Source organism: Colias philodice, chromosome 7 (assembly GCF_061535455.1).
Source record: "Colias philodice isolate Cphi_HAF_F1 chromosome 7, ilColPhil1 Martin Lab GWU primary, whole genome shotgun sequence".
In the NCBI taxonomy this organism is placed as follows: domain Eukaryota; kingdom Metazoa; phylum Arthropoda; class Insecta; order Lepidoptera; family Pieridae; genus Colias; species Colias philodice.
This window is the reverse complement of record NC_143092.1, coordinates 5,934,481-5,962,137: the sequence shown is the minus strand read 5'-3', so window position 1 is coordinate 5,962,137 and position 27,657 is coordinate 5,934,481. Positions and strand designations below refer to the sequence as shown.

At 31.1% G+C, this 27,657-nt stretch overlaps 1 protein-coding gene across 3 annotated transcripts in view; it reads right to left on the bottom strand.

Moving 5' to 3' along the window:
• Positions 1–27,657, bottom strand: part of Hers (Histone gene-specific Epigenetic Repressor in late S phase) — a 172,476-nt gene that overhangs the window by 9,214 nt on the left and 135,605 nt on the right. For all 3 annotated transcript variants that reach the window (XM_089697318.1, XM_089697319.1, XM_089697320.1), the window contains 2 exons: positions 2,390–2,496; positions 1,483–1,587 (listed from right to left, as the gene is read on the bottom strand). In XM_089697318.1, coding sequence (XP_089553444.1) covers positions 1,483–1,587; positions 2,390–2,496 — 212 coding nt within the window. The remainder of the gene's footprint in view (positions 1–1,482; positions 1,588–2,389; positions 2,497–27,657) is intronic.

Genomic DNA, 27,657 nt, shown 5'->3' with positions numbered 1-27,657 from the left:
TTTCTTAAAAATGATCACACATCATATAAAATAATATAATAATTAATTTTATCAATCTGTAACAAATGCGTTTTAGTTTGGCAAAAGTCAATTTATATAATGTTCATTGCGTTTGAAAAATCGGTTAAGTGCAAGTCGGACTCGCGAATCTAAGGGTTCCGTATAAATAAGGATTAATAATATGTATTATGTTATGGTAATATTTTAAAATAAATTTTTAATTCTTGTGATAGCTATCTTCTATTGTATTTCTATATGAACTTGAATATAAATTTATCAGTATTCGTAAATAGAAATACAAATAGAATTGCCACCATGTAACTTATAAGTTATAACGTATATCTTACAATCTAGAACATACAATATAGATGTCGCTATAGCAATATCTTAGCAAAAACTGTCAATAAAAATTACATTATAAATTTGATTTATTAGTAGGAATTCTACAAACTGAAGTTCGTTTTAACATATAGGTCTTCAATTGATGCCATTAGATTTTAAAGTATAGAGTATACTAGACTGTACTTATAGTACTAACTTATATCGGAAGTAAATCGCATTAGAATTGAATTGAATTGTAGATAATTGTATTATTCAAATACAATGGGTCTTTAAAGCCATACTATGAATGTTTTATAACTGAAATACATTTATAATAGTTTTACATATTTTATTTAATATAAATGCCTCGTAGGATGTATAAACAAGTGTTTGATGCTTATATGCGAACATTTTACAAAGGCATTTATATGTATTATACAATATATTATTTAATACTGTGTCAAAAATTTGGGGACCTAAAAATCTATACATATAATAAATCTGTAGAAGGGTCAATTCTGTACATTGAAAATATTGAAAAAATAAATAGCAGGGGGTGTTACTGGATCGATACCAAACCCAAATATGTGATTAAAAAAAATTTTTGTCTGTCTGTCTGTCTGTCTGTCTGTCTGTCTGTCTGTCTGTATGTGAAGACATCACGTGAAAACTAACGGTTCGATTTCGATGAAACTTGGTATAATTATACCTTATTATCCTGGGCGTAAAATAAGATACTTTTTATCCTGAAAAAATACGAAGAAAAAAAATAATCTTAATTTTTCAGTTTTATCCATAGACGTTGTTCTGTAGAACAGCGAACACACGTTGGGTATTATTATAGGCCTAGCCGTATTTGAGTCCAATAGATATTTATAAGATGTTATTGTCAGAATTACTCAAAATGGAGAAATAAACCATCCACGCGAAGACCGACATCCGCGCGGACGGAGTCGCGGGCGGAAGCTAGTATAAGAATATAGCTCTTCGTACATATTATGAGACAAACTATATTCATAAAACAAAATTCAGTTTGTTATATTTATATCTAAAAAACCTTAAGAAACGAAACATCTGAAAACTGACAAAGTACAAAGGTTGACAAGTCAGTCTCATAAAAATAAACTACGAGTAGAGTTTTGAATATAAACAGAAACCTACCGGTGCATCAGGTTGTGGGGCGGCCATGTGGTAGGGCCCCGGGGGCCTGTAATACCGCCCGTAGCAGAGATCTGTGGGATAGTACGGCCCATACTGTTGCAGTACCTGTTGACAATTGAAATAAATCAAATAAACTCTCGCTAAAAAAGGAAGAGGCGGACGAAATAAATTGTGTCAATACGTGCATTGGACGTGATCCGACTAAATCGGAGTATTAAGAAAACAGTCATGAAGGGACGAAGGAAATCATTCCGTGCGTCTCAAACATTACAGGCCAGCAAATGACGTAAATTGAGTTACTCCTGTCCTCTCCTGTCATTGGGAATTGTCAATATAATAAATTTGTAGCTATTAGGTTATCTAGAAACCTATGAAACGCTTGAATAAAGAACGTTCAGTTTTTAAAAAGATGTTGCGGAAGGAACGATCATTCCATAATAATAAACTATGATTGCCTATTGTTTTCCTATAATTTATGGCATTAGAAAAACAAAATAAAAATAATACGATACACACATTTTTAAAGTGTTATTGTTAGTCTTGTGAATGTGTTTTTTTAGATTATGATTATTGATTATTATACATGATATAGTATTTATTTACCAACAAGATGTCGAGGCATTAATAAGTTTTAAGTTTGAAGTTCAACTACAATTGAATAAAAATAAGTTATCTATTAAGACAGGATTTCAGTACACTTTGTCCACTAACCAAAGGACAAAATATAAAACATCAGTAACTAGCTTTCCGCCCGCGGCTTCGCCCGCTTTGTCTAAAACCTGAATGAATCACTCTATCTATTTAAAAAACCGCATCAAAATCGGTTGCGTAGATTTAAAGATTTAGGCATACATAGGGATAGAGAAAGCGACTTTATTTTATACTATGTAGTGATGGTGATACTTACAGGTGGGTGCGGCGTGTGGTAGTGTGGTGCTGGGTGGTACCTCGTGAGCGCTCGTTCTGCTTCAGCACTGCTTTCTTTAATCAGGGGCCCCGCTGGTTGGTAGTATCCTGGAGACAACAAAATAAACAATTAAAAAACATAAAAAAGCAAATATGACTTATATTGTACTATTAAATATTATACATTTGTATGATCCCTATAGTAAAAACTTTTCTTTGCTTGAAATTGATGTAAGTATGTACCTAAGAAAATCGTAGGCGAAGATTTGGGTTTAATAAAATTATCTCTAAGAAATACTGACGGAAAAATTATAATCCCGAAAGCCTTTTGTAATCGGGTTACGAATGTTCATGTTGATCCGTTTATTCATAGTTTAGTATTCAGAGTACCTCTTGATATTTGACAAGAATATGAGACTTAGTACATTTATAAGATAGACTTTTGTGTATAAAGATTTTGTATGTAAATGTACTAGTATATATTGTATAGAATAATTTATAACTTAGCGACTTGTTATTTGCATTAAATTGTTATGATGGATTTAATAAACGTTAATGGAGTCGATATAAAATACGAGTTTAGAGCAATTAAGAGATTCACTTAGCTGCAATCAGTGCTTAGGATCATTAATATTTAACACGCTACACGGCGTTACATAAAAGCTGACAAATTCTAAAAGCTTCCAGTTATCGCGTTCAGTGCGATATCTAGCAAATGGCAATTCAAGCAGAAAACTGTTTAACATTCAATAAAACGCACTTCACCGTCTGACAGAGGTTTTCCGGCTTTAAGGGCTCACTATAACTTTATCTATTCAATAGAGCAATCTAGTGCTTATCTGGTATCCACTATCCGTTAGCATTAATACATGCTAATTGAGCCGGCGTACGTCTGCGTCGGAACTCGGTAGCTATCGTACAACAATTAAAAATAAATTACGCTTTCGTATAATTAAATGTGAAGTTAACAATGCGATTTTGTTATGAGTTTATTGTGTCTGCAAAATTTAAATATAATAGAAAACTATTGAAAAATCGACTCTATAGCTAATAGCTACAATCATTTTCAATAGGCAACAGCCAAATTAGTACTGAATATACAATCTTGAAATCTTTTCATGCGAGTCCAATTTTATGCATAATTTTTTGTTGAGAAAATTATCCAATATTGTAAATTATTTAAAATTAATAGGTAGATTAAAAATATAAAGTTTAAATAGTGCGTAATACTTACATTTATAATTCCAAGTCGGTCTAACTAGAACAACATAAACCCTTCTATGAACTAATCAAAAACAAAAGCCAGCTGTACAACAGGTATTGACAGGCAAACAATGTAAATAGTACAATGAGGCCTTCTAATAGAACTATTTCTAAGTATTGTAATTTGTTAATGTTTTCTTTGTGTTTAAATATGTTTCGTCAGCTATTTAAGGGTCGGCAACGGATGTGGTCGCCCACCTCCGTTTGATATGGAAGCACATTAAACAACGGCATTCTATTGCTCTAAATGTTTTTATTTACTTTGAAAACAATCTGTTTATCTATAAAATGTACATGACTCTAAATTATAATAGTGAAAACAAACTAATATAAATATAATGTGTCGAAAAGTTCGTTTGCTTCAGTAATCGTAAATATTGCTTCAGCGAATAAAAATAACGGCACCGATTTGGCTAAAATTCGATACACATTTCGCTAATATCATGTACCTAAGCATGGTCGCAGGATTAAACTACATAATATATTATGATAAGATAAATAAGGTAGTATGATAAATAACAGCTGTTGTATATAATAAGGGTATTATACGTAATTTCTAAACAAGTTATAATTGATGAATCCGATTGAATAATTTATATACTATGTAATAAGATAACAATTTATTTTCAGTACATAAGGGAAACTACGTATAAATAAAAATAGTAATTTTATGATTATTAGTATGTCACGACCATTGCTAGAGGCTATATAATGAAGCCGATTTAAATTTAGGTATTTATCTGTGCTAATTTACGTAAATGATGCTGCGTGGGATGGAACTATCTCGTACATCAAAACGTTGAATATATTTTTCATCTAACAAATAATTTAAAACGACTTTATGAGCCTCTCGTTACACGTAGGTTAATAAATTAAACACAGGAAATTTTGTCAAGGGACTTTTAAATTTGAATAAATAATGAACGAAGTTATTTTATAGAATTAAATACATTTTTCCAAATTATTATTTTGAATCACATAACCGGTTTGTCAACTTTTTTATCTTTATTACAAAGCACAAGGTTTAGGATGTCGTTTAGCGCGATTTAGGCGGCCATAAAATGTTTATTCGGATTATATTTCAATTAATTTGTCTTAGACGTTTATATTACGGATTAATTTGTATCATTCAATGAATATATTAGCGCAAAACATACACGTGGAATATTGTGTAATACTTTGAAAAAAATATGGAGATCAGGTGTGATGTAAAGATAAGGATGAAAAAAAATGACGTAGAGACATAGTTCAGATATATGTATATGTATATTAAAAATAGTTGAGGTTTTGTTAGTAAAAAACCGACTACTACTAACCTAACTTATCTTAAGCTGAATCCTTAATTTTTGATTAGTTAAAATTCTATATCAAAAGAAAAGCATATTTTAGGGATTATTTTTAAAACATTTATGTAATTATTGTTTCACAATATTATCATGTCGTTTAATTTTTACAGTCTGTTTTCAATTTCGTATACAATAAATGCTCTAAATATTTTAGTGTATGCGCTTTCACCGCATTTGCGGTAAATACAATATATTTTGTGGTCATAATCACTTCCGATTTTACGACATTTTCATTCAACCGCTATCACGATTTGATAACTATACACAAGTTTTTGATGCTATATTTTGAACATAATTTTATGTGGGTCTGTGTGTAACATTTATAAAGTTAACAAATATATTAAACCTACAAGACTTATTCTTATTCGGTCCTATTTTTTAATCAATTGTAGAGTCATTATAGTCAATTTATAAATAAAAATTCCTAAAAGTTATTACATGTTTTTAAATATTTTAAACAAACGAGTAAAATGGCATGGTTGGTTGTTATATGAGCAAACAAAAACAAAAGACTTGCTAACTCTTTTAAATAAACAACGTTTTAATAAACAAGATAAAACTGTTAAATTAGAAACGCTAATGCAATTACAATTTAGAACAACGCCATAACACAAATACTCATACAATGAGTGATGTTAGTTCAAGCTTAGGCCGCGTGGCGCTAGTGTGCCGCATTACCGTTATTTCGCATAGAAATCGTGCGAGGGCGGGGAGGCGGCAATAACTTGGAGTACTGCAGCTCATTTAATTTGCCGAATTTCTACTTGGAAAATATAGTTTGCTCAAAAATGTTTAGATCTGCATTTAGTGTTACGTAAACGGAATTCGAATGCAGCGCTATTACAGCAATAAAAGATAAAGAACATTCTAAAGTTTTTCAATTACAAGCACGATTGAACACCTCTGTTTAGATAAGACTGAGAGACGAGAGTGGTCGGTTCGGATTGTCGTAAGTTGTTGAAAGGACGCAGCTAATTGGCTACACGCGAGTTCTCTTGTTTGATCCGATAAAGGCTCTAATGTACCGAATGTAGGTACGTATACGTTTTAACAGACATACAATGTGCATTATAAAATGTTGTCTGCGTACCTATTCCCAATTTGCATATAATTAAATTGAAATAAAAGAAAATTAATACATTCCTTTAGCCGTGGACCGTGGTATAATCAATTAAAGAGACAAACTACCGAGCATTATAATATCAACTACGAATTAATATTATTCATCGATACCTTCGTTAAAACGTAAGGTGTAATTTTGATACGAGCGGACTATGGCGGTCACCTGTTCGATCATCAGCTATTTATTAAGATTACAATCACTTCATTAAAATAATGCTGGCTAAAACAAATTAGATTAATAGAAACAGATAAGTATGCATTAAGGCGTCATAGATTGTGGACACATGACCATAAATAAGCAGGTGCATCCGTAATACTCGAGAGGAGCTTAATGATGTGGACTGTGGAGTGAAAGAAAGATTGTGAATAACTACAAGTATGTACATGGGCGTAGCCAGCCATGGGCACAGGGTGGGGCAAAAAAAAACCCGGCCAAGTGCGAGTCGGACTCGCGCAACAAGGGCTCCGAATAAACCTACTTTTTATTATGTTGTAACTCTAAAATGTATGTTTTAGCAATTTTTCCTTTATCTGTGCTATAAGACATTGCTTTTAACCAAATTTCAAGACTCTGTGTTCACGGGAAGTACAATGTAGGTTTTGATTCCCTTGCGAATGTCGAAATTTCCGATAATTTGCAGCATAAAACGGCTGTATCTTTTGATTGCGTAGGCTTATAAGTTTGATTTTTTCACAGCTTTAAGAGACCGTAAACTTGAGTATTCGATATAAATTTCAGCTTGATACATCCACGCGTTCTTGAGAAAAAGGGTGTTGACAGACAAACAGACAGGCAGACTTTGTTGTCCGTCTGTCTAAAAATACCTTTTTTTTCAAGAACGCATGGCGGTATCAATCTGAAATAATAATGAATAAAACAACACAAACAAAAGATACAGCCGTATAAGTTGCAAATTTCATCCCTATATTATGTAGTTTATCTTTCTAATACGATTATGTTAAGATTCCTTTTTACCATAAAATATAGGTAGACATGTTTAGTACATGTCTATGTAGTTAAATGGAAAAATAAACCATTTCAAATGGTAGACATAACTCAGTAAATACCTTGCACTTCCGATCCAATTTCATGTTTGTTTTAGGTTAATGGTCACTTATTGACCATAAAAACACAAAATGCTGACAAATCCAGGTGGAGCTTTGCTCGCAATCTTATAGTTTTTGACCGATATCTCGAAAACTATCTACTTTAGGGCAAAAGTTACTTCGACTTTTTAGTAGAAAGTAAAATTTCGCATCTTTTATACTCTGTAAACTTTTTTGTAAAACTTACTATTTACGGTTTATGGCCTATTTAATGAACCAGTTTTTCGTTAAAATAAGTATGTAGGTACATAGTTTTTAGATCACTTTATTCTCTACAACTTTTGTTTGATTTTTTTTTTAGTGCACATATTTTTTGAGTTGTTCTACGTATAATGTAGAAATGCCGCCGCTCGGTGGGTGACGTGGCAGGCCAAAAGTTTTTTTACGGATGTAATGAAAACGAAGAAGAAATTTCCAATGCATGCAAAATTTTTGATTTTTTTGAAGTACATATATACAAAAAAATTTAATACATTTTTTTAAATATTTTCCTTTCATTTTCTTTTATTTTATTCTTGCATCCGAATATAAACGATAAAGTTTACAAGGTTTATACCTTGTTAAATTTTACTATCTACAAAAATTCCCAATATTTTTTGCATTTAAAAAAATAGTTTCCGCGATATCGGAGAGATATCTTTCATAAAAACTTTTATGTAAGATTGCGAGCGTAGCTCCACCTGGATCTGTCAGCATTTTGTGCTTTTATGGTCAGTAACTTAACCTAAAATAAAAGTGAAATTGGATGGGAAATTTAGTGCGAATTTGGCTAAAACAAAAAAAGGGTTTGAATGGGGTAACAGTACTACACTACTTTTTCTGGCACCAAAAGTGGTTTTAATCATGTAACATAGAAGCGCAAGCTTTTTGTTTAGATCGCATTTTTTTGTGTCGACTGACAACAACTTTCGAGTGAGAAATTTTTAACGGATATTAGTTTTGTTGTCAGTACCTAGATAAGTTTTTTAGATTTGGGTAGGTACCTTCCAGGTCAGAGCCAGGGTGGAGCAAGTGCCCCACCCTGCCCCACCGTGGCTACGCCCATGAGTATGTACCGCGTACATTTCGTTGAAGAACATGTGTAAGGAGTATTTAATATAGAAAATGTAGCCTTAATAAACAAATGTAGAGTCAAAAAAGTTTGCTGTCTGAAATAGATTTATCGTCTAAACTCCGCGTACCAACCACACCTAAACATATCTTCAAATACTTCTTCATTACGCATACATAGCTTCAATCAAAGTTAAGTTCGGGATCCGTTCTTATTTATTGTACAGCTGTGAAGCTCCGAATTCTCTGTTGAGGTTGAATATACATATAGGCAGTTGCCAATTAACGTCTTATTTATGAACAATGAATGTTTGACATGAATTAAGTAGCAATTGAAGTGGGTAATTGCGGCGAATTATATTTAAACACATTATTAAATAACCTGGAGAAGCTTTCCTCTCACAATTTATAGCGATACTTAAACAAGTTTTTTAAGGATTAATTTACGGTTAATGAACATTTAACGTTCCCAGAATGCACCGTGTAACTTATCGAGCATTAAAATGACTGCTACTGGCGATAAATCACCTTCTTAAAGTCGTAAACACGTATAAAACAAATGATCTATTTTCGTATCATTCGCATTTTATATAGTAGAGTAAATGAAATCACAATTTGCTTCACAAAACTCGACCTAAAATACACGAGTAGTTTGCCTTGGTCCTTTATTCGTCGCAGCTGCTCTAAGGGGGTTATTTTCGAAGCGACTTTTTGCATTTATTTATTTATTTACCGGTTTCATTGTGTTGTCGGAGTATCTTCTGAGAAGTATTTGGTTACATGTTATTGTAAGATGAAATACGGAGTACAAGTTGTAAGGCCCATACGTAAGTATGTATTGTAATTTTAGAGTGCGTATCGAGCAACGTGATAACAAAGTTATGAAACGTACTTTAAAATGCATTAATTTTAGACTGGCAGATATGAACTCACAATAAAATAACTTTAGTTATTTACTAATAGTTCCTAATGGGGTGAATACTAATGCATTATTTTTAACGAAACTGCAACATTTTCTGTTACAAATACGTAAACAAATTATAAATTATGAAAATGAAGTACACAATTGCGGTTCTTTATAACAGTTATTTGTTATATCAATTAATAAACTGGTAAGTTTTAAAGCAATTATGTTAGTAATAAATACGTTCGTGTTTAGAAGCCGTAGAACTAGAAAGTAACAACTTTTATAGCATGTCGTCATAAATATACAACATTCTTTCGATGACGGTTTATTTGCTAAGATATCATATTATTTTTGCATATTTCTAATAAAAAAGTATGTTTTCGGTTTTATCTTTGGAGATTTCATCTTTTACGTAAGTATTTTTTTTGTGAAAATTTATAAAAGGTAAGGTCATAACATAATAGAATAATGTTGTAAAAATATACTCCTATCAGATCCTGAGATGCACTCGGCATAAATTTTAATAGGTTACAAAGAAAATATGCTTTATGAAAAATACAAAACGGATATATGCCAATTAGCATTCTCCTGTTCAGTTCACTTCAAGGAAGTTTTAAAGGCTAAGAGATCAAAATGATCGCATAAGATAAGCGCTCTTGACATTAAGCTGCTATTTAATATTTTATACGCGTTAAAAAATATAATTGTGTAACGTTAATCTTTAATTGAGGGCCCTCTATATGCAAATGTCATTTAAGTGTTATCATTATCGGGCGTGTCAAAATTATCGTATTACTGCGCTAATTGCGTTGTATCTGCGTTAACCGTTGACGCATCGATCGGTTGTTGAGTATGAATAAATCTTAAGATATGCTATTAAAAAGTGTATCGTTCAAAGCATATAATCTGTGAGCAAACACGGCCGTGTAGATACTAGTTACTAACCGTTCAATTAGCGACACGGAGCGTGCAATTAGGCCCGCCGCGGCCGCACGGAGCCGCAAAAAGCTCGGCGTTTGGTATCGCACTTACGTTAGATAATCTCATACACCGATTGCGGTCTCGTAGACCCCCCCACTCGCGCACCTTAAATATCTCATTTTATATAATTACGGTGTCAATCTCGTTGATAATTTTGTTTTCGTAATGCATTTACTGCCGAGATTTATCAAACGTGTTTCTAATAATTATATCGGTATTTATGAAACGATGAAAACTATATAAGAAATAAAATGTGATCCGTGTGTACTAAGCTAATATTGTCTGTGTAATCTTACCTCCAAATGTTTGTCTTAAATATTTTCAGTACACATTGTTTTCGTAGAAACTTAATCTGTTTTTAAGATAGCAATAGAATCGATAACGGTAATGTATTTAGTATGAAGATACGGTAATTTTTACGTCTATTAAAATGTTAACAAAAAGTAAGAATGGCTTTTGGATTTGTAACGGTAGCGCTGGTTGCATAGTAATGTATGGACCACCAAAGCTGGAACTAATCTTAAACATTTCTAATGAATTACTAACGTAAAGCTTTCGAGTTTTTCCTAAATTGACTATGTACTTTCATTTATATTGTTATTTTTCGTTCGTTCAAAAGGGATTTATCTAAAATATTTCATACAGTTAAATTTTCTTAGAACGGAGTTATTCATTCAAGACGATTATATATAAATAACACTAAAACACAAAAGTCGGCAGGATAATCCTTATCTCGATTCTATTTTCATTCTTTAAATGTCACAAAGAGTTAATAATTTACTAATATTGTATACGAGTCTTCGCTTGACTACTAACCTATTTTAAGTCTTAAATGTGTAACTCATATGTTATATAATTAGATTTATGCAAATAGTTGTAACATTATTTAACATATTGATTAATTTACAACCTTGCTTTTTTAAACCGTATAAATTATTTTGACGTCGTTTTAAAGGTATGAATATACCTATAGGTGGTATATATGTCGTGTAATCAAAATTTCATAATAATTTATATGTTAATTCATGGTTGTTGTAAAGATAAGAGGGATATCTTTGATAGGTTTTCAGTTCACATAATTTCATTTTTTTGCAAAAACTATTTAAAATATAGCACGTATTAGTACCTCAAATAGAAGACAATTACAACTATAATTCGTAGTTCTATTCCAATAAGTCACTTTTCATTTGTTTTTCATCATAAGAAATTACTGCCCTATCAAATATGTACCATAATATTATGTTGTAAGTTTTAAAAACAGCCTTCCTTATCCAATCTTCACAGTTCACAAGTACGCGTGAAAAGCGATACTTAATAGTAAAAAATACTGATCGGAATTTGGAATTTATGATTGAATTAATGTGAGTTTAGAACCGTGCAGAGTTCCTTCACACTACTATTGTTTGGCCGTGAAACAATTGTTATCGCAAATTGCGATCGCGCAGCCCGCGACGAATACTGAAGCGGAAGAAATTCACTTATGCATTATATTTTTCACTTATTTATAATGTTTTGCGATAAGCATACTATTAATAGATATTTTTTTATTATTATTCATTTATTGCTTTTCTATTTTTGGCCAGATAAGGTTAGACCTTGGCGAATTAGAAATGTTTTATAGACTTTTTTGGCGGAACACTGATGAGTTATTACACCAATTATTAAGGTTTAGATGAGATAAAATAAGATACTGCAGGGAATGATTAGATATAACCGTCTTTGTTCAAATTATTAATTTTCTTCTGTTTATGAGAATATTATTCTAATATCATCAACAAATATTTCACAAGGAATAAAGTATATACATATGTACTTTAAAAGAGTTAACTTAATTGCTTTGATATAAATAAATGTATGGAATTCACTTTTTATACCTATATCATATCTTGGATAATTCGATAGCTATGTCACTTATGTCGCTTACATTGAATTTTGTTTAAATAAACAGTAACTAAAGTAATGTTGCGTCAAATGTTATTAAATTGAACAGCCAATTCGCTATATCGCTAGCGTATGTATTTATCCGAGTATTTATACAGTCTCATTTACATAACTAGCTTGGGTTCGAGCGCGATTGATTTTGTACTGGACTCACTGGGTTATATAGAAAATTAATTAATACTTTTTCAGTTAACCACACGCAAAGGGCGGTAAAGAAACATTGCTATCGATTTATATCAATATTAATTTATGTATAAAATGTACAATTAGTATATGTATAATCATCTTAAAATAGCATTGTTACGTTTTGAACAACAACTTCTAGAGATGGGTATCTAGAAGTTATTCTTATTACTTACTTTTTCCTATTAAAAACTTGATCAAAAATGGCGAATTTTAAACTTAAAATAAAATACCTATTAATAATTTATATATATATGATAAATTTTCCATTCCAAGAAGCAGGATAAAAAAAAACAAAGTTAATTAGTGTTGTTCAAAAATCAAAATGTTACATAGACTTTCTATTGTGTAGTTTTTTTTTAATTTATCTATAAATATTAACAATTTATTCAGTCTTCCATAGACAAACTTACTTAAGCAGAAATAAAATATATTACTTATTTATACATAAGGATTATGTATTGGAAAAATTTTTTATGATTAGAAAATATAATTATGTATTAACGATTCTATACTATACGGATGACTTCATATTAACGTATTGTATAACTTTAAACGTATTTATACATATTATAGATTGTTTTTATAGGAATTAATTATTTGTTATTTTTATAAGTCAATGATGACGTATTGTTATGGCCTGTTAGCGATATTTGTTAATTAGTTTATAATCATATATTATGTATAATATGTAATACAGATACTTATACTACTTACATATTAATAAATAAATATACATTACTTTTACTCAATTTTATGATATTTCGATACTATTAATGGTAATAAATCAATCAATCTTTAAATATTTTTTTTGAATAATAATGCTTACCTATTTTATGCATAATATTACATACTTATCAAATATAATCCAACAATGATAATTTACCATAGTCTTGGCGTATTTTATGTATCTAGTAATAGCCCTTGTCTTATAGATATAATAAATTTAGCAAAGAATAAGCAAGCCAAAACGGGTAATGAGTATTTTAATAAAAACCATTGGATTCTCTATATGGAATTGAGCAATGAAGCGTCATATTTTTTGCTACAAAGGCAAAACCTTAATTGATGTTTTATTCAATTTAAAGTCAAATAATTGAAAACGATATTAATAAGTGACTAAAAGAGATATGTTCAGAAAAAAATCTATATTTCTCGAAGCCTGATATCCTTGTATAATATAAAGCGTGAGATCATGGTGAAATCTGCTGTTGAATCTACGTAAAAACATTCAGTCAACGACCGCAGCTATGACGTAATATATAATGTCTCCATGAGATTGGCCGAGTTACTGTTAATTTTTGGCGTTTTATTAAATATTTGTTTAATGATCTGAAAGCTTAGCAACAGCTCTAAATTAAATACATTAAAAATCTTAAATAACTTCACTACTTTATTAGTTTCTGCAAGTATCCAGATAAGTGGAATCCGCTACGAGGTCAGAACCTTAATCTCTTTTGAGTATGTCAGTAAAAACAACAGACATTTTAGGACGATTAATCGCCTATTAACCACAAATATAGTTTTGTTAACATAATGTTAATTAATATGATATTAAATTGGAAATCGTTAGAAGATTCAAGAATTGAGAATTGCAAGAAATGAAAATTATAAAAAATACGTATGATATGACCTATTGAAAATTCAAATGTGTTTTATACATATAGGTACATAGAAACAAGTCTGTTAAAGATTCATTGAAATCAAATTCCACTAAGAATTCAACACAACTTATTGAATAATGTACTTCCCGCCATTTTTTATAAAATCATCGTGTTTATTTTTTGCATTCATACTAGAGTCAAAGAGCGTATTTGTGAGGTCGTCGTCCTCGGATAGACGCGATGGATTCATTATTTTTTTCACTTTTTCGCCGCTCTCGTGCATTACCCCCGTCTTTCAGTTAAGTTCCAAAGATAATAAAGGCTACAGATTAAAAATGCTTTCGGAGTACGTGTGGACAGATCTGTGAATAAAAATATTTGGCACTGGGTCAACTTTTCTTTTTTATTACCGACGCAAAATATACTGAAAGGTCGATTAATTACACGCGATGGTACTTCGTGTAATAAATATGTTGTAGAATAGTGGATAAATTATTGCGTTGGACTGTGTTACATTTTTAAAAGTTGTTTATCAAAAAGCATGAAACGTAAATCCCCTCATTAGCATATGTTGAGATATTTCTTTGCTACTGTATGTAAGCAATAAATTAGCAAGGAAAAGGCGTTTAAGTGTTTTTAATTAGGGTGAATTTAAATATAGTATTTTTTATAAGAAAAGAAAAAAATATTGCTTAAATACAGAGTACAAGTAAATTGCACAAAAACCTACAATCTATAAACTTTTATAAGAGTCGCCAAATCATTTAAACGATACACAAGCCAATCCATGAAAAGTTCCTAATAGTTTACCTGTACGCCTATTTATAACTTATAAATATATAGCATATTTAATTCACATTTATTTTACATAAAAACAAGTTTTATAAAAAGCTTATAAATGTCGTCATTTGTCTGTCAAACCGTTAATAAATGTCATAATAGTATAGGTGCTAGCCGAACGGCGGCAAAAACTTGTAGCAAGCTTGTTTTAGCCGTTCGCTTACGGCGAGGATTCGGACAACTCAACGGATAATGCGGTCGACGTTTAGTTGATAATTAGTTTTTGCTGTTCAGGTGGAAGCTTTAATGGATTATTCAATAAGTTTTGCTGTATTAGCTTGAAATATTGTTAAGTTTGTACGTATATTGGGCAGAAGATGCAGATTATGGTTTTAATCTAAATCCGTGACCATTAAATGTAGTAGCAAAGCTTTCTGATACAAGACCTCTCGGTACCATAACGATTAATAAATAGACAAGAAAAGGACCCGATAAAATTGTTAATTTTCCAAACTTTTAGCACTCACTGAATATCAGAACAGGAAAATAATAAACTGATTAAACAGATAGCAATATATAATTTAATCAAGTAATCTGCTCTGGAAATTAAACATTTTCCGCCACCGGCAAATATTGGCTTACAATAAAATAACAACAGATGAGCTTATCAAAAAACTTGTTTCACTACAAATAAAACGCTTGGCATTGTTGATGCAATTTAAAGCGGAGTGTAGCTAGGTACATAAATAAAGTTAATTGTATCGTCAGCAGCATCGTTCGCACCCCTGTGACCTTGAGCGAGCGAAGGGTTGGCCCCTCCAACCACAGATTACATATAAAGTGAAATACAGAATGGTACAGATTATACTCGAGCCATAGTTAATATTAGATGTCTTGGAAATTTAGTTATGCAACCTCGTTGTACGTTATTTATTTTCTTTGGACATTATAAATGCAAATTTATCTTTTTTTCAATTCTTACCCGAGAATACTTTTTGATCAGTGATAATTAAATTCGCTTGCATGCATTTCAATAAAGAGCAAGCAGAAAGTTTTTATCTTAAATTTTATAAGACATTTTCATGTTTACTTTATGTAACGTACTAAGTAATAAAAGTTTTCAGAAGCCCGTTATGACATGACTATCTTGTTTATATTGAAATATTTATTTATTATGATTTATGTAATTATGTGATTGAAATACAAATGCATATCATAATTCTATAGACCAACTTAAACGCCATTTAAAAATTGAAACGGCGTTGATGAATACCAAAGTATCGGAGGGTGCTTTTAATAAGCCACAAAGGGTGCTCAACGATGACGCAATAAACCAATGGATGATGTCACCAATTCACCATGCACTAACAACGTAAAAACTATAAAAACTTTATCTCAGTTATTTTATCCAAAACTTGTTTTATCTATTGTCACTTTATTATTAGCTGTAATTTCTAAATCAAGGCCGATAATAACGATAAGATAAACAATGTTCAATTTTCTCATAAATTAATAATCAGATGTTTATATCTTGTACATAATATAATGAATGTATGTAGATTTAACTAGACGATAGGGTAGTACAATTCTCGATTCGTAGTTTTTACCTTTTTGTGTAAAAAGTACTGCGAAATTAAAGTGTGAAGTTCAGTTAGTATAAATGAAAGTCGAATGAGATTTAGCTTCAAACGTTAGTGTGGATGAAGGGGAATAGTTCCGAGTCACAGTTTATTCGCTCGCTAGGAAACATCTAGAATATATTGCCAATACGGTCAAATTTTTCATGGCTGATATTGTGCCATGAATAACGGATTTTTGAAGCTAAAATAGGAAAAGTTTTAAAATATCTCCGTAGACACGTATAAATGTGAGAACTAAGCATGGGTTTTTATTTTTCGGATAAAATGAATTAATCGTCACTATGCAACGTAACTTTACAGAATTTATCAGTATGACATTTATGCATTGGAATAATTTCTACGATTATATGGCGTTAATTTATAGACCGAGAAATGTATATCTGCAAGACCTCTTCAATTGATTATATAGGTTACAGATCGATCTTAAATAAAGAATCACAAAGGAAAACAAGCCTCGAAATTGGTTTATGCTGAAAAAACGTTGAAAACAGGCCAGACTCGTCAACTGGCAGGCGAAATGAGATCTTGAAATGCGGTCGGTGCGTCCTACTTCGGGGGGCATGATTATGCTTATAAGCTTTTTCATAAATTAGGAACTCAATATTTACAATTGCTCTTTCATTTGTTCAAAAAGCCTTGTATTTAAAGCGTCTGCATTTATTGAAACAATATGATTTTTTTTAAATTATCTATCCAATTCGATTTTAAAAATAGATTTTATAAATACGCGTGGTTGTGATGGTTTTATAGCATTGTTGTAACATGAATCATGTTTAAAATTATAAGATACTTTCCTGTTTTTAGAATACCAACACGTTTTTAATTTTTTGAAGAGAATGTTCACCAAAAAATTTTAATGTGTTTACAAAATTTCGTGTATTTTATTGAGTTGAAACCTCAAAACCTGTTAAAAGTAAAAAAAATAAGATATAACTTACAACAACTTCGTTAGTGCCTCTTCGGGGCCCAATTTCCCAAATAGAAATTAATAATTTTGATACTCAATAACGATTTTATTCCTACACAAAACACAGTCCACGATTGTATTTCAAATTGATATTCTCACACGTTTCCTATGTTATGCATTTTTTTAATTTCATTATAAACTATAATTCATTTAATACCGCGTTATTCAAAATTAGGGGAACTGACCAACCGTTTCCGATTTCTTTTAAATGTTTGAATTCGTATTGCATTCAGCCTTGAAGTTTTTGTCAATCTCACATTTGTTCAAATACGCGTTGCCTTCATCAACTTGTTTAATATTTGCTTACATTGCCATTTTTATTATTTTAACCTAAACTAAAAACTGCGTGTTAGCTGTTCTGCAATTTCTATTATTTAGTTCGCAATTGGACTTTATCTGTGTCTGTTAAAATGTAACGGATTCATAGTATTTCTACAAGGCAATAAACACAATATACTTGGTGAAAAGAACTGTAAGTAAACGTAATTAAAATACCACACGACCTGTTCCAAATATAGAGTAAGTATAAAAGAAAAATGAACTCTGTTTCATTACGGTTTAATTATACATTATCTCGTAAGATTGATACGCATTAGGTACAATCATCAAGGCTGCTTTGCGTTCTTTTAATCGCAGTAAAACTTTTATTGCCTTTTATACAATAAGCAGCTGTAACCTCTAAAAACTTTATGATATTATCATTGATTTCATTCGGAATTATTAACTTTAAAAAAAAATATACTCTTCGAAATTCGGAAACACATAAATACAATTGGTTAATTATCTTCTTCCTATTTAAATAAATGCACTAAGTTCGTTAATAGAATATCCAAGAATAGGATAATTTGTGCTTATAATATGTCAAGTTCGTGACTACGCCACAGTTTAAGTCCTATGAACCCACAATTACTTAGCCAAATGTATGTACTGGGTAAATAAAGTGGGTTAATATATCTCCTACGAAGACATAGAGTGCGGTCGAAGATTATTAAGGTTATTAGAAGGTCAGCGATCTCTAGCTGTATCTATGTTAATGGAACAATGGCCATCGAAATCAGATATTTCTATTCCTATATAATTAAATTTCGAAATGTCGCAATTAGAAATTATGTTCTCTTGTTCCTTAGTTGTGAAGTAACCAGTTATAAAATTAAAAATATTGACGATCTAAGAAGGTATGTTTGAGTAAGTAAGTTCTTATATTATGTGTCTTAAATGGTTCGCAAACGATGAAAAAAGGAATACAAATTTGTCTTGATAATACAGTTTCATCATTTGTAAGCAAATATTTGTATATTAAGTAGGTATTGCGCAAATAAAGATAATTCATTGCGAACCTTTCGAAGTCATTTACATATTCGTATCCGTCGCCTGAATGAAAATTTTTATGCAGTATCATGATATTCCTTTTTCAGACCTAAAAGTTACAATTTTGTTAAATGATTTTTTCTTTACGGCAAAAAATCATAAGTATTATATACAAGCTTTCCGTGTAAATACCTTATTGAGTGTATATGACAGATTATTTTTCCGACCCAAATATCGACCAATAGAATTGCACCATTCGACGTCACGTGGTACAACCTACATGGTATTATACTGATAATTTTTTGAAAATTTTCTCTGGTCGTTGACGTCAAACTGACAGGTTCAATTCAATTGTGAAATTATTGGCCGACATTTGGGACGGAAAAATAATCTCCCGAATACCACACGAGCTTCAAAATTATCTGGCATTTCCCTCAAGGTTCCCTGCAAACAAATAAAGTCGTCAAGTTTTTCAGGAAAAATCACTCGCGCTTGGCGCTCGTGATTTTTTAACCTTGACTAAAAACTTGACTCCTTCATTTGTTTGCAGGGAACCTTGAGGGAAATGCCAGATAATTTTGAAGCTCTTGTGGTATTATAAGTGATAATTAATTAGTCCCTTACTTACATTCCAATTGATTAATAAATTATTTTATAGCATAAATCACTGTTTATGGAAGTTATGTTTAAACTTTTTGCAGTAATTCAATCTTATATAAAGCATTCTTTCAGATTAAAAATCACTTGTATCTAACAAACGTCTCGCACCTAACCTTGTAAGGGTAATAGAGCCGATAAATTTTTATGAGATAAACGTAATTACATTTCATTTAGAGTTAATAAAGTAGATACTAAAGGGATAAAGCGTTGTACGATATTTCATATAATATTGATGGATAATTTTGTATTTCCAACGAAATTGCGATCATAATTTTATCGGCATCTTAGCTTTACCATACGTGGCGTTTATATAAACATGACAAGTCGAATGGGAGCTTAATAATTTACTGGGCACATACTGCGAGTCTCCTTGAACTAGAATTCCGGACCACAGACTGATAAGCGGTCTAGATACATATTATAGCTTAGTTATTTTATACCGTTGTGATATATGGTGACATTTGTTGTTGTTTTATAGCGATTTAATTTGCGTTGAAATTTATTGCGCACAAAAGGTCAATGTTGAAAGGAGATATATTTAATTGCAATAAAGGTGTGGTGATGATTTAAAAAATTATGTACATAACCTTAAAATAAATATTTCCTTAATTGACAGAATGTGTGATTGTTAATACTTAACATATTTTACTTTATTAGTGCCTAGTTACTGCGGTCTACTGGCGTATGCGGAAGCCTAGATATGATGTGCCTGTGGAAGCAAGGAAGTTTTAATTATATATTTAACGCTATATTGGACAATGATAATAAAATGTCATCACGTCTTTGCGTTATTACGTCGACAGCTAGTGAGTATTTTACGTCATGTGCCACCAGGCAACGCTATAAAAAAGTATTATAAATTCAAAACGAGTGTCGAAGTGCCAAATCCTTATGGGCCGTGAATTTAAAATCGCCCCTGTGATCTTTGTGTGTTATTAAATTTTATTTAGTTTTAAGTGTCAACCTTGACTCGTGTTATAGCGAAATATATCAGTTATCATGCATTGGGTACATGTTTAATTATTTTTTGAATTACGAAGATAATTATTGTGAAGATGGAATTATTATTTTAAGTAGGTACCTATGTTATTTTTCACTGGAATTGTGTTTCATTTTCAAATATATATGAATAATGTTTATTTACATTTACTTTAAGTAATATTTACAACAAAGGTGTACTATTTAACAAATATAGTAAACCAATAATGTGTATTCAAAACCTATATTTATATTGTAAACATCGTGATCATTTCCGAAGTCCAGCAAATATTCCGCTATTATCAGTATTATCGCGGTAAACTTTCACAATAATAATTAATATAGCAGTGATATGAGTTAATTGTTTCGTTTGAATTTGGTTTTTCGTATCGCTTATCAGTGCAAAAAAATGTGTTTTGACTATCATTAATTTGTACCTAAGTTTAATGCTTTTAATAATTATTACTAGAAATAAGTATTAACATGAAAAAAACAATGACTTACCTACTTATTAGTTTTTATTGTAATCAACACACAAAAACTTACGTAATAAAACGTAATAAATAACACACAAAAATCCTTTATCGAATGTGGCACCAATTTCTTTTTCCAAATTCAAAAAAGGAACACTGCTCTATCTAAAAAAAAAACTGCAAGGAGGTTTTACAAGTCAGTATGATTAACCTCAGCCAGTCTGATAAGCTAACAATAAACCGGCAATGTTACATTACCACGCGGTTAACTCTGTTAGCAGATTGTAAACGCCTTTGATTTATATGTATGTACATCAAGATAATGCGGTGTGTGTTGATGTTCATTTCTTATTGAGATATTGATTTTAAATAATAATATGACCTGAATATTTGCGTAATTTTAATGATAACTAAATAATAAGTGATAACTGTTATTTGTACAAATTTTTTAATTTTACTAAATTAGGTACCTACTCTACATTATTGTATCTTTTTTAAATGCTGATTATTTTGTTTTATTCTACAGATCAGAATACATACAATAATGAAAATTTTATTTTTTATTTTTCCATACAATATACACCGATAAAAGTAAAACGGCAATAATTTATTAAGAAGAGCTCTCTGGATTATTATTACTTGCCTAATTTTCCACATGATAAAAATCTTATACGTCGTTGTTTCAATTTTGTTATTAAGAGGGGTTAGGCGGTCAGCGAAAATTCAGCTATTCGGGCCTGAGGTAAGCGGTGAGGGGATCCGCGTTTAGTATGGAATCAACGTGCTCGAAACTTAAAATCGTAAGCGCCATTCACATTTTTATCAAAAAGTGAATGAAAATATTTAGTATTTTCTAAATCTAAAACAGTCACGAAATCGAGAAGGTAAATACCTATGTATTTGTGATTTTATACGAATTATTATCGTAAAATACAGTTGTAATGAGCATTTATATGATATTTTAGAGGTAACTTCAGTATTTTTTTTTATCGAGCAAAATTTTTCCAATCGTGTTTTGGAAACAGTCATCCCATCACACATACGTTCTGTAATACATATTAGAAATTTCAGTGCGAAAAAACTTCAATATTTTCAATTATAGCTCATAGAAAACAGTCCATTTTGCCGTGTTCACCTACTAAGGGCCCTTAATCGCTTACACAAAAAGTATCAGAATTCAGATAAATTTAACTTTAAATTATTCAAACATAATATGTTATCGGCAATCGAAAAGCTTCAAAGACGACTAAGAAACAATATCAGTGGCTAATAATAGATTCAGTCATACCAAAATATCGCGTCCTTAGAGCAACGTCGTAACAATTGTTATTAATTCGTGTAAACATTTCATAAGTACATTTGGTTAAGCTGTAAAACGTTTAACCAATGTTTATTAGCCCAAACAATAGTACAGTTGTTATTCTATGTACTATTTTTATAACATTCTTTCATGTTAAATATTTGTGGGAAATAAGCGGGAATCGGTCAAAATTTAATTGTACCTCAAAAACGTGTAGATTGTAGGCTATAATAATAATAAAAAAAATGTTGTGTGGTTTTATGAAACCACAGTAAAAGTGAAACTGTTCGAACGGTTCCGAACACTGCTTTGTGTAGCGCATGTCGCGTGACGGTCGGCTGCCGAGTAGGTATACCTACTCGGCAGCCGCGATACACGCGACATGCGCTACACAGACCAAAAAGTTTGAGACGATGTAATAAAAGTTTCACTTTAATATACACAATACATATAGTATACCGCATATTATCGTCTTTATTTACAGATCATGAATATATTTATTTGCAAATTTCAGACTGATGAAATTCAATGTAAGTAGTAATTTGTGCATAACTAGGCCATGTTTTTATTTTTGAACACAAAAGCATAAAAGTCGCAATAGAGTTTCTGAAAACTAGATTTCTAATATGTAATATTAAAACAAAAGTATGTCGTAATATTGCATATAAATTTACAGTAAGTTTATTACTTATTTCATAATTAATAAATAATGTTGAAATTTAATAAATGGTACGACAATCAAATCAAATATCAATAAATCGCCTTGAATTTTGACATGATTTATTGCATATATTTACTTAGCATAGTTTTCATTATTTATTGGGGTCAATCTCTTTATAGACTGGGGTAGAAGCCTTTAAAAATAATGAAAAGATAAAAAAAATCGCAGTCGGATGAAACCCATTAGAAAAGGAGGGGAACATGATGAAAATAAAAGGAAAAATAAATTACGGTCAATCCGAGTTCGGGAAGTGGTAGGGGGGAGCTTTTAAGATAAAAAAATGGTTTCTCTCGATTTCCGACAAAACTACAAGTCCTACAGAAAAAAGTTCAATGGCAAAGTTGTAGGTAATTAAAAGTTCTACAACTTTTGTATTCACAATTTTTTCACATAACCTCAAAATTTAGGTGAAAAATTCAAAAAACCAAGTTTTTGGTCTTTTATTTTTATCTACTTCAAAATTTATTGTTTTTCTACGAAATTTGGTGGAAACTTACTTGATTATGTCCCAAATACACTGTAATTTATTTGATTGAAAATATTTATTTTTTCGCCTTATTTTGAATTAATACCAAAAAAACAACCTAATTTTCAATCGAAAAGTCACCCGTCAAAATATCATCTTTTTTCAAAAACTGGGGGTGCCTTTTATTCATTGAAATCTCTACTTTCATATGGTGTAAAAAAAATAAACACCACCATAGTAAATGTTCTCAGGAAATGCATACAAACAGTGTGATAATGAGCTTTTACTAAATCAGGCACACTTCTCGAACTCTATATCTTCTCTTGTATCGGCTTTTCGGTAATATTTCAAAAGAAAAATAATTATCTGTTCTAAGTTTAATATTTTACAGCATATTCAAAAGCAAAATGATGTCGATAAAAACATTTCAGGTAGTTCGAGAAGTGTGCCTGATTTAGTAAAAGCAAATTTTCACACTGTTTGTATGCATTTCCTGAGAACATTTACTATGGTGGTGTTTATTTTTTTTACACCATATGAAAGTAGAGATTTCAATGAATAAAAAGCACCCCAAGTTTTTGAAAAAAGCTGATATTTTGACGGGTGACTTTTCGATTGAAAATTAGGTTGTTTTTTTGGTATTCATTCAAAATAAGGCGAAAAAAATAAATATTTTCAATCAAATAAATTACAGTGTATTTGGGACATAATAAAGTAAGTTTCCACCAAATTTCGTAGAAAAACAATAAATTTTGAAGTAGATAAAAATAAAAAACCAAAATCTTGGTTTTTTGAATTTTTCACCTAAATTTTGAGGTTATGTGAAAAAATTGTGAATACAGGAGTTGTAGATCTTTTTATTATCTACAACTTTGCCATTGAACTTTTTTCCGTAGGACTTGTAGTTTTGTCGGAAATCGAGAGAAACCATTTTTTTCTCTTAAAAGCTCCCCCCTCCCACTTCCCGAACTCGGATTGACCGTAATTTATTTTTCCTTTTATTTTCATCATATTCCCCTCCTTTTCTAATGGGTTTCATCCGACTGCGATTTTTTTTTGTTTCAAAAATTATCGGCTCTAGTCTATTAGTATTTAAAACAAATACCAATTACAATATTTATAAGTCCAATAATCAAATAATGCCGAAAACGTCTCAAGGCCACGTCGATTTAAATAAAATATAAATCGTTATTTAAAGTCACAAAAACACGTGCTTAAATAAAAACCAAAATAAATCCGGATGTATAAACTATAAACGTAGTCACGGTTCACAAGTAATGTATCGACTTACTTGCGTAGAGCTTTTTCCAAAACATCACTAGCCCCTTTGTGGCGGGCGCTAATGACAGGAGTTGTCGCTCGTCCCACGAGCGCCTGGACAATAATTCGGAGGAAGAGTAACAAATGGTTATCACCACATACTGCGCATATCACGATACGTCAGAGATACACTCGAGGTCGGAACTGCCTTTCGCGAGGTCTCAACACCGACCTTCGCAAAAATTAGCGCGATTTACATAACGCACTGTATTTACATTATCTTGGAACGCTTGGATATTGATAATGTGCTTTAAGATAACAAACCGTGAGATCACAGTGCACACAAAAATAAGGAAACGAATAAATTATGACAATGTAATTCTGACCTTGCGAATTCGTATCTAAACATCGACTGCGGCACTAGCCGAAATACGTTAATTACAAATTCAGAATTCAAACGGACTTTTAAATGTATATATTCAAATTAATGACGAAACAGTCAATTCGGGTCAAGAATGCTTATAAAGACAAAAGTGAATTAGTTAAATAGGGTTGGCTAAAACGAAGCGAAAACGTTAAACATTATGACAGCTCGATTTGGTGTCGCCCATTGTTTGACCTGAATATAATCGTAATAAATAATAAATCTTTTTCAAGTGGCCTAAATTCAATGAACTACTTTTATAGTAGGTATATGAATAATTCATATAGATAAGATACAAAACAAATATATCTGCGTAAAAAATGGACGGCTGTTACATGCGAATACACTTCGTTTTCTTAACCTATCCACTTGCCGTATAAGTATTGGTAGGGAGATGAAATATTTTCTTTCCCGACATTCATAGATGAAAAATATGTTTTCTATTTCATAACTGAACTATCGAATACTTTATTGCTTCAGAGTAAAAGCATTTCGTTTACAAAAATGAAAACTTCGTTCAGAGCAATTTTCGACTTCTATTCACAAACTCCCACGTGGTCCGTTTTGATTAACCTATCGGTCGCTTTTATTCCCTGACGCAAATCACACCTACGTTTAAACCCCTACCCAGAAATAAAAACGACCTACGATTATGCGCTTGAAGACAAAACAACACATTAGTCATTCAGACTAATAGGAAAACAGGTGGGTACAGGTAATTAGTGAAAATGGAGTTGTCAGTGCCTATAATTATACTAATAATCCAATTGTGTGAGTAAATAGCTAGAAAAATAAAATTAGGGTGAAGGAATGGGAGAAAGAATATGGATACGGGTTGCGTTTGATGAACGACAAAATCTATAAAATTCATTCATTAATATTACATTAGATAATAATAAATTCGGAAATATGTACATCGAATGCGTTAAATTTTTCAAATATTTTTGTAAACATATTTTTTTTATCACTAACAATAGAAAAAACATACAGGATATCAGTATTAAACATTTTAAATAATCTTCATGGCTAAACAAATATGTAAGGACGCAAAAACATTTAAAATTTCAATGTTTCTTCTAACAGTAAATGTTATTTGTTAATATTATTTATAAGCAGGAAGTATCAGTTATGAATTTTAAGGACTATTGAAAGGCCAAAAATGTATTTATCTATGTTGGCCTACAGATTGTGCCAGGCGAGGTGATAGCAATGAGATTAAATGTGTAAACAAACGCAAAAACTTTTATTATCTACTCAAGTTGCTTAATTAAAAAAAATATTAAAGAGACCTTCATAAAAACAAACATTGATATGTAAACTGATATTTCTTGCAGTAGAAATGTTCAAGTTTTATCATAAATTGAAGGAAAAAGGCTAAGTGTCTATTTAATAAAAATATTCGCGAAGCATAAGATTTATTGTTTATAGAGCCGCGGTTTATAGATATATAACGGAAGTAGAGAAATAATATTGTTTAAAATATTTTATGTCTTTAAATTATATTTATCAACATGATTTAATCAATGCGGACAGGAATCCGATTTTATATGGTTACCTTGATCACACTCAACAACTATAATACACCTACAATTTATTCAAATGTTATTGAGATGTTTTACATAAAAATACGAGTAATTAAAGTGATCTAAAGTGTTATGTGTTATGTGTGTCTAAAGGGTTTTAAGAACAAATTACACGAATTCCCACTAAACATGGGAGTAAAATGAAGCTTTTAAAGCTTTAGCGTACATTTCCGAGCTCTTTGCAGGCTCTCGTAAAATCGAAAACCGAATCGAGTGACGAAATTTAATTGGCGTCAAGAGTTGAAGCCGAGCAATTAGTTAACGGGGATTATTGGGCCAACGTTAATGACATTATTAATACAAAGCCGACTCAATCTGGAATGAGATGTAACGCGATATGTTTTGGGGGTAACGCGAGCTTTAAGCGCAATAGTAGCTTGTTTACACTATACGATCACGATATATTTACGTCTTTCGCTAAATTCTTTGTGTTCAAGCTTTAATACAAACAACAAGTGTAAAATTAATACTATCGTACATATTTCAAATGATAACTAGATATCAATTCATCTTACACATGTTTTTGCATAAATGATACGGTACATGCATTTTTTGCAATTCAAATGAAACAGTACTATTCAAACAGTATGTGAGAGTATACTATGTATATTACATATTATGCTGCGAATAATTTTTACGCTGTTTACAAATTCAAGCATCTGTTGTAGATACTCTTGAAATTTTGTCATAATTTATATAGTATCATAATGAATAACAAACAAAGCACCGCTAACTGACGTAAGTATTACAAAAAAGATCTTCCTCAATGCATTATTCAGTAAGCAATGTTCCCACACTTTAAAGCGTACGCTCTGAATAAGTAACTATAAGGGTGAAATGTTTATAGGACGCTTTTTGAATTCACGTAATAATATGGGAGCGATGCGGGCGGGCGACCCTGCGACCTACTGCCCACTTCATTACTGCTGGATTCAATTGGACAAAGGAACGACTAATATAATTACGTTAGTCGTTCAGCGTCTATGAACATGTTTCGTCTAACGAGGAACGCTCATAATTTCATATTTGTCCCAGTTTCTGTGAAGCACTGGTTGATTTTTCAAATGTTTTGAACACTCGTCGTGAGTGGAATGATTAATGTATCTACATTTGATAATGTTATTAACGTATTAGTTTAATTGTCATTCCTGTATGGTGCAATTATTTTTACATGGAATTACTTGACCTTTTTTTTACAATATCGG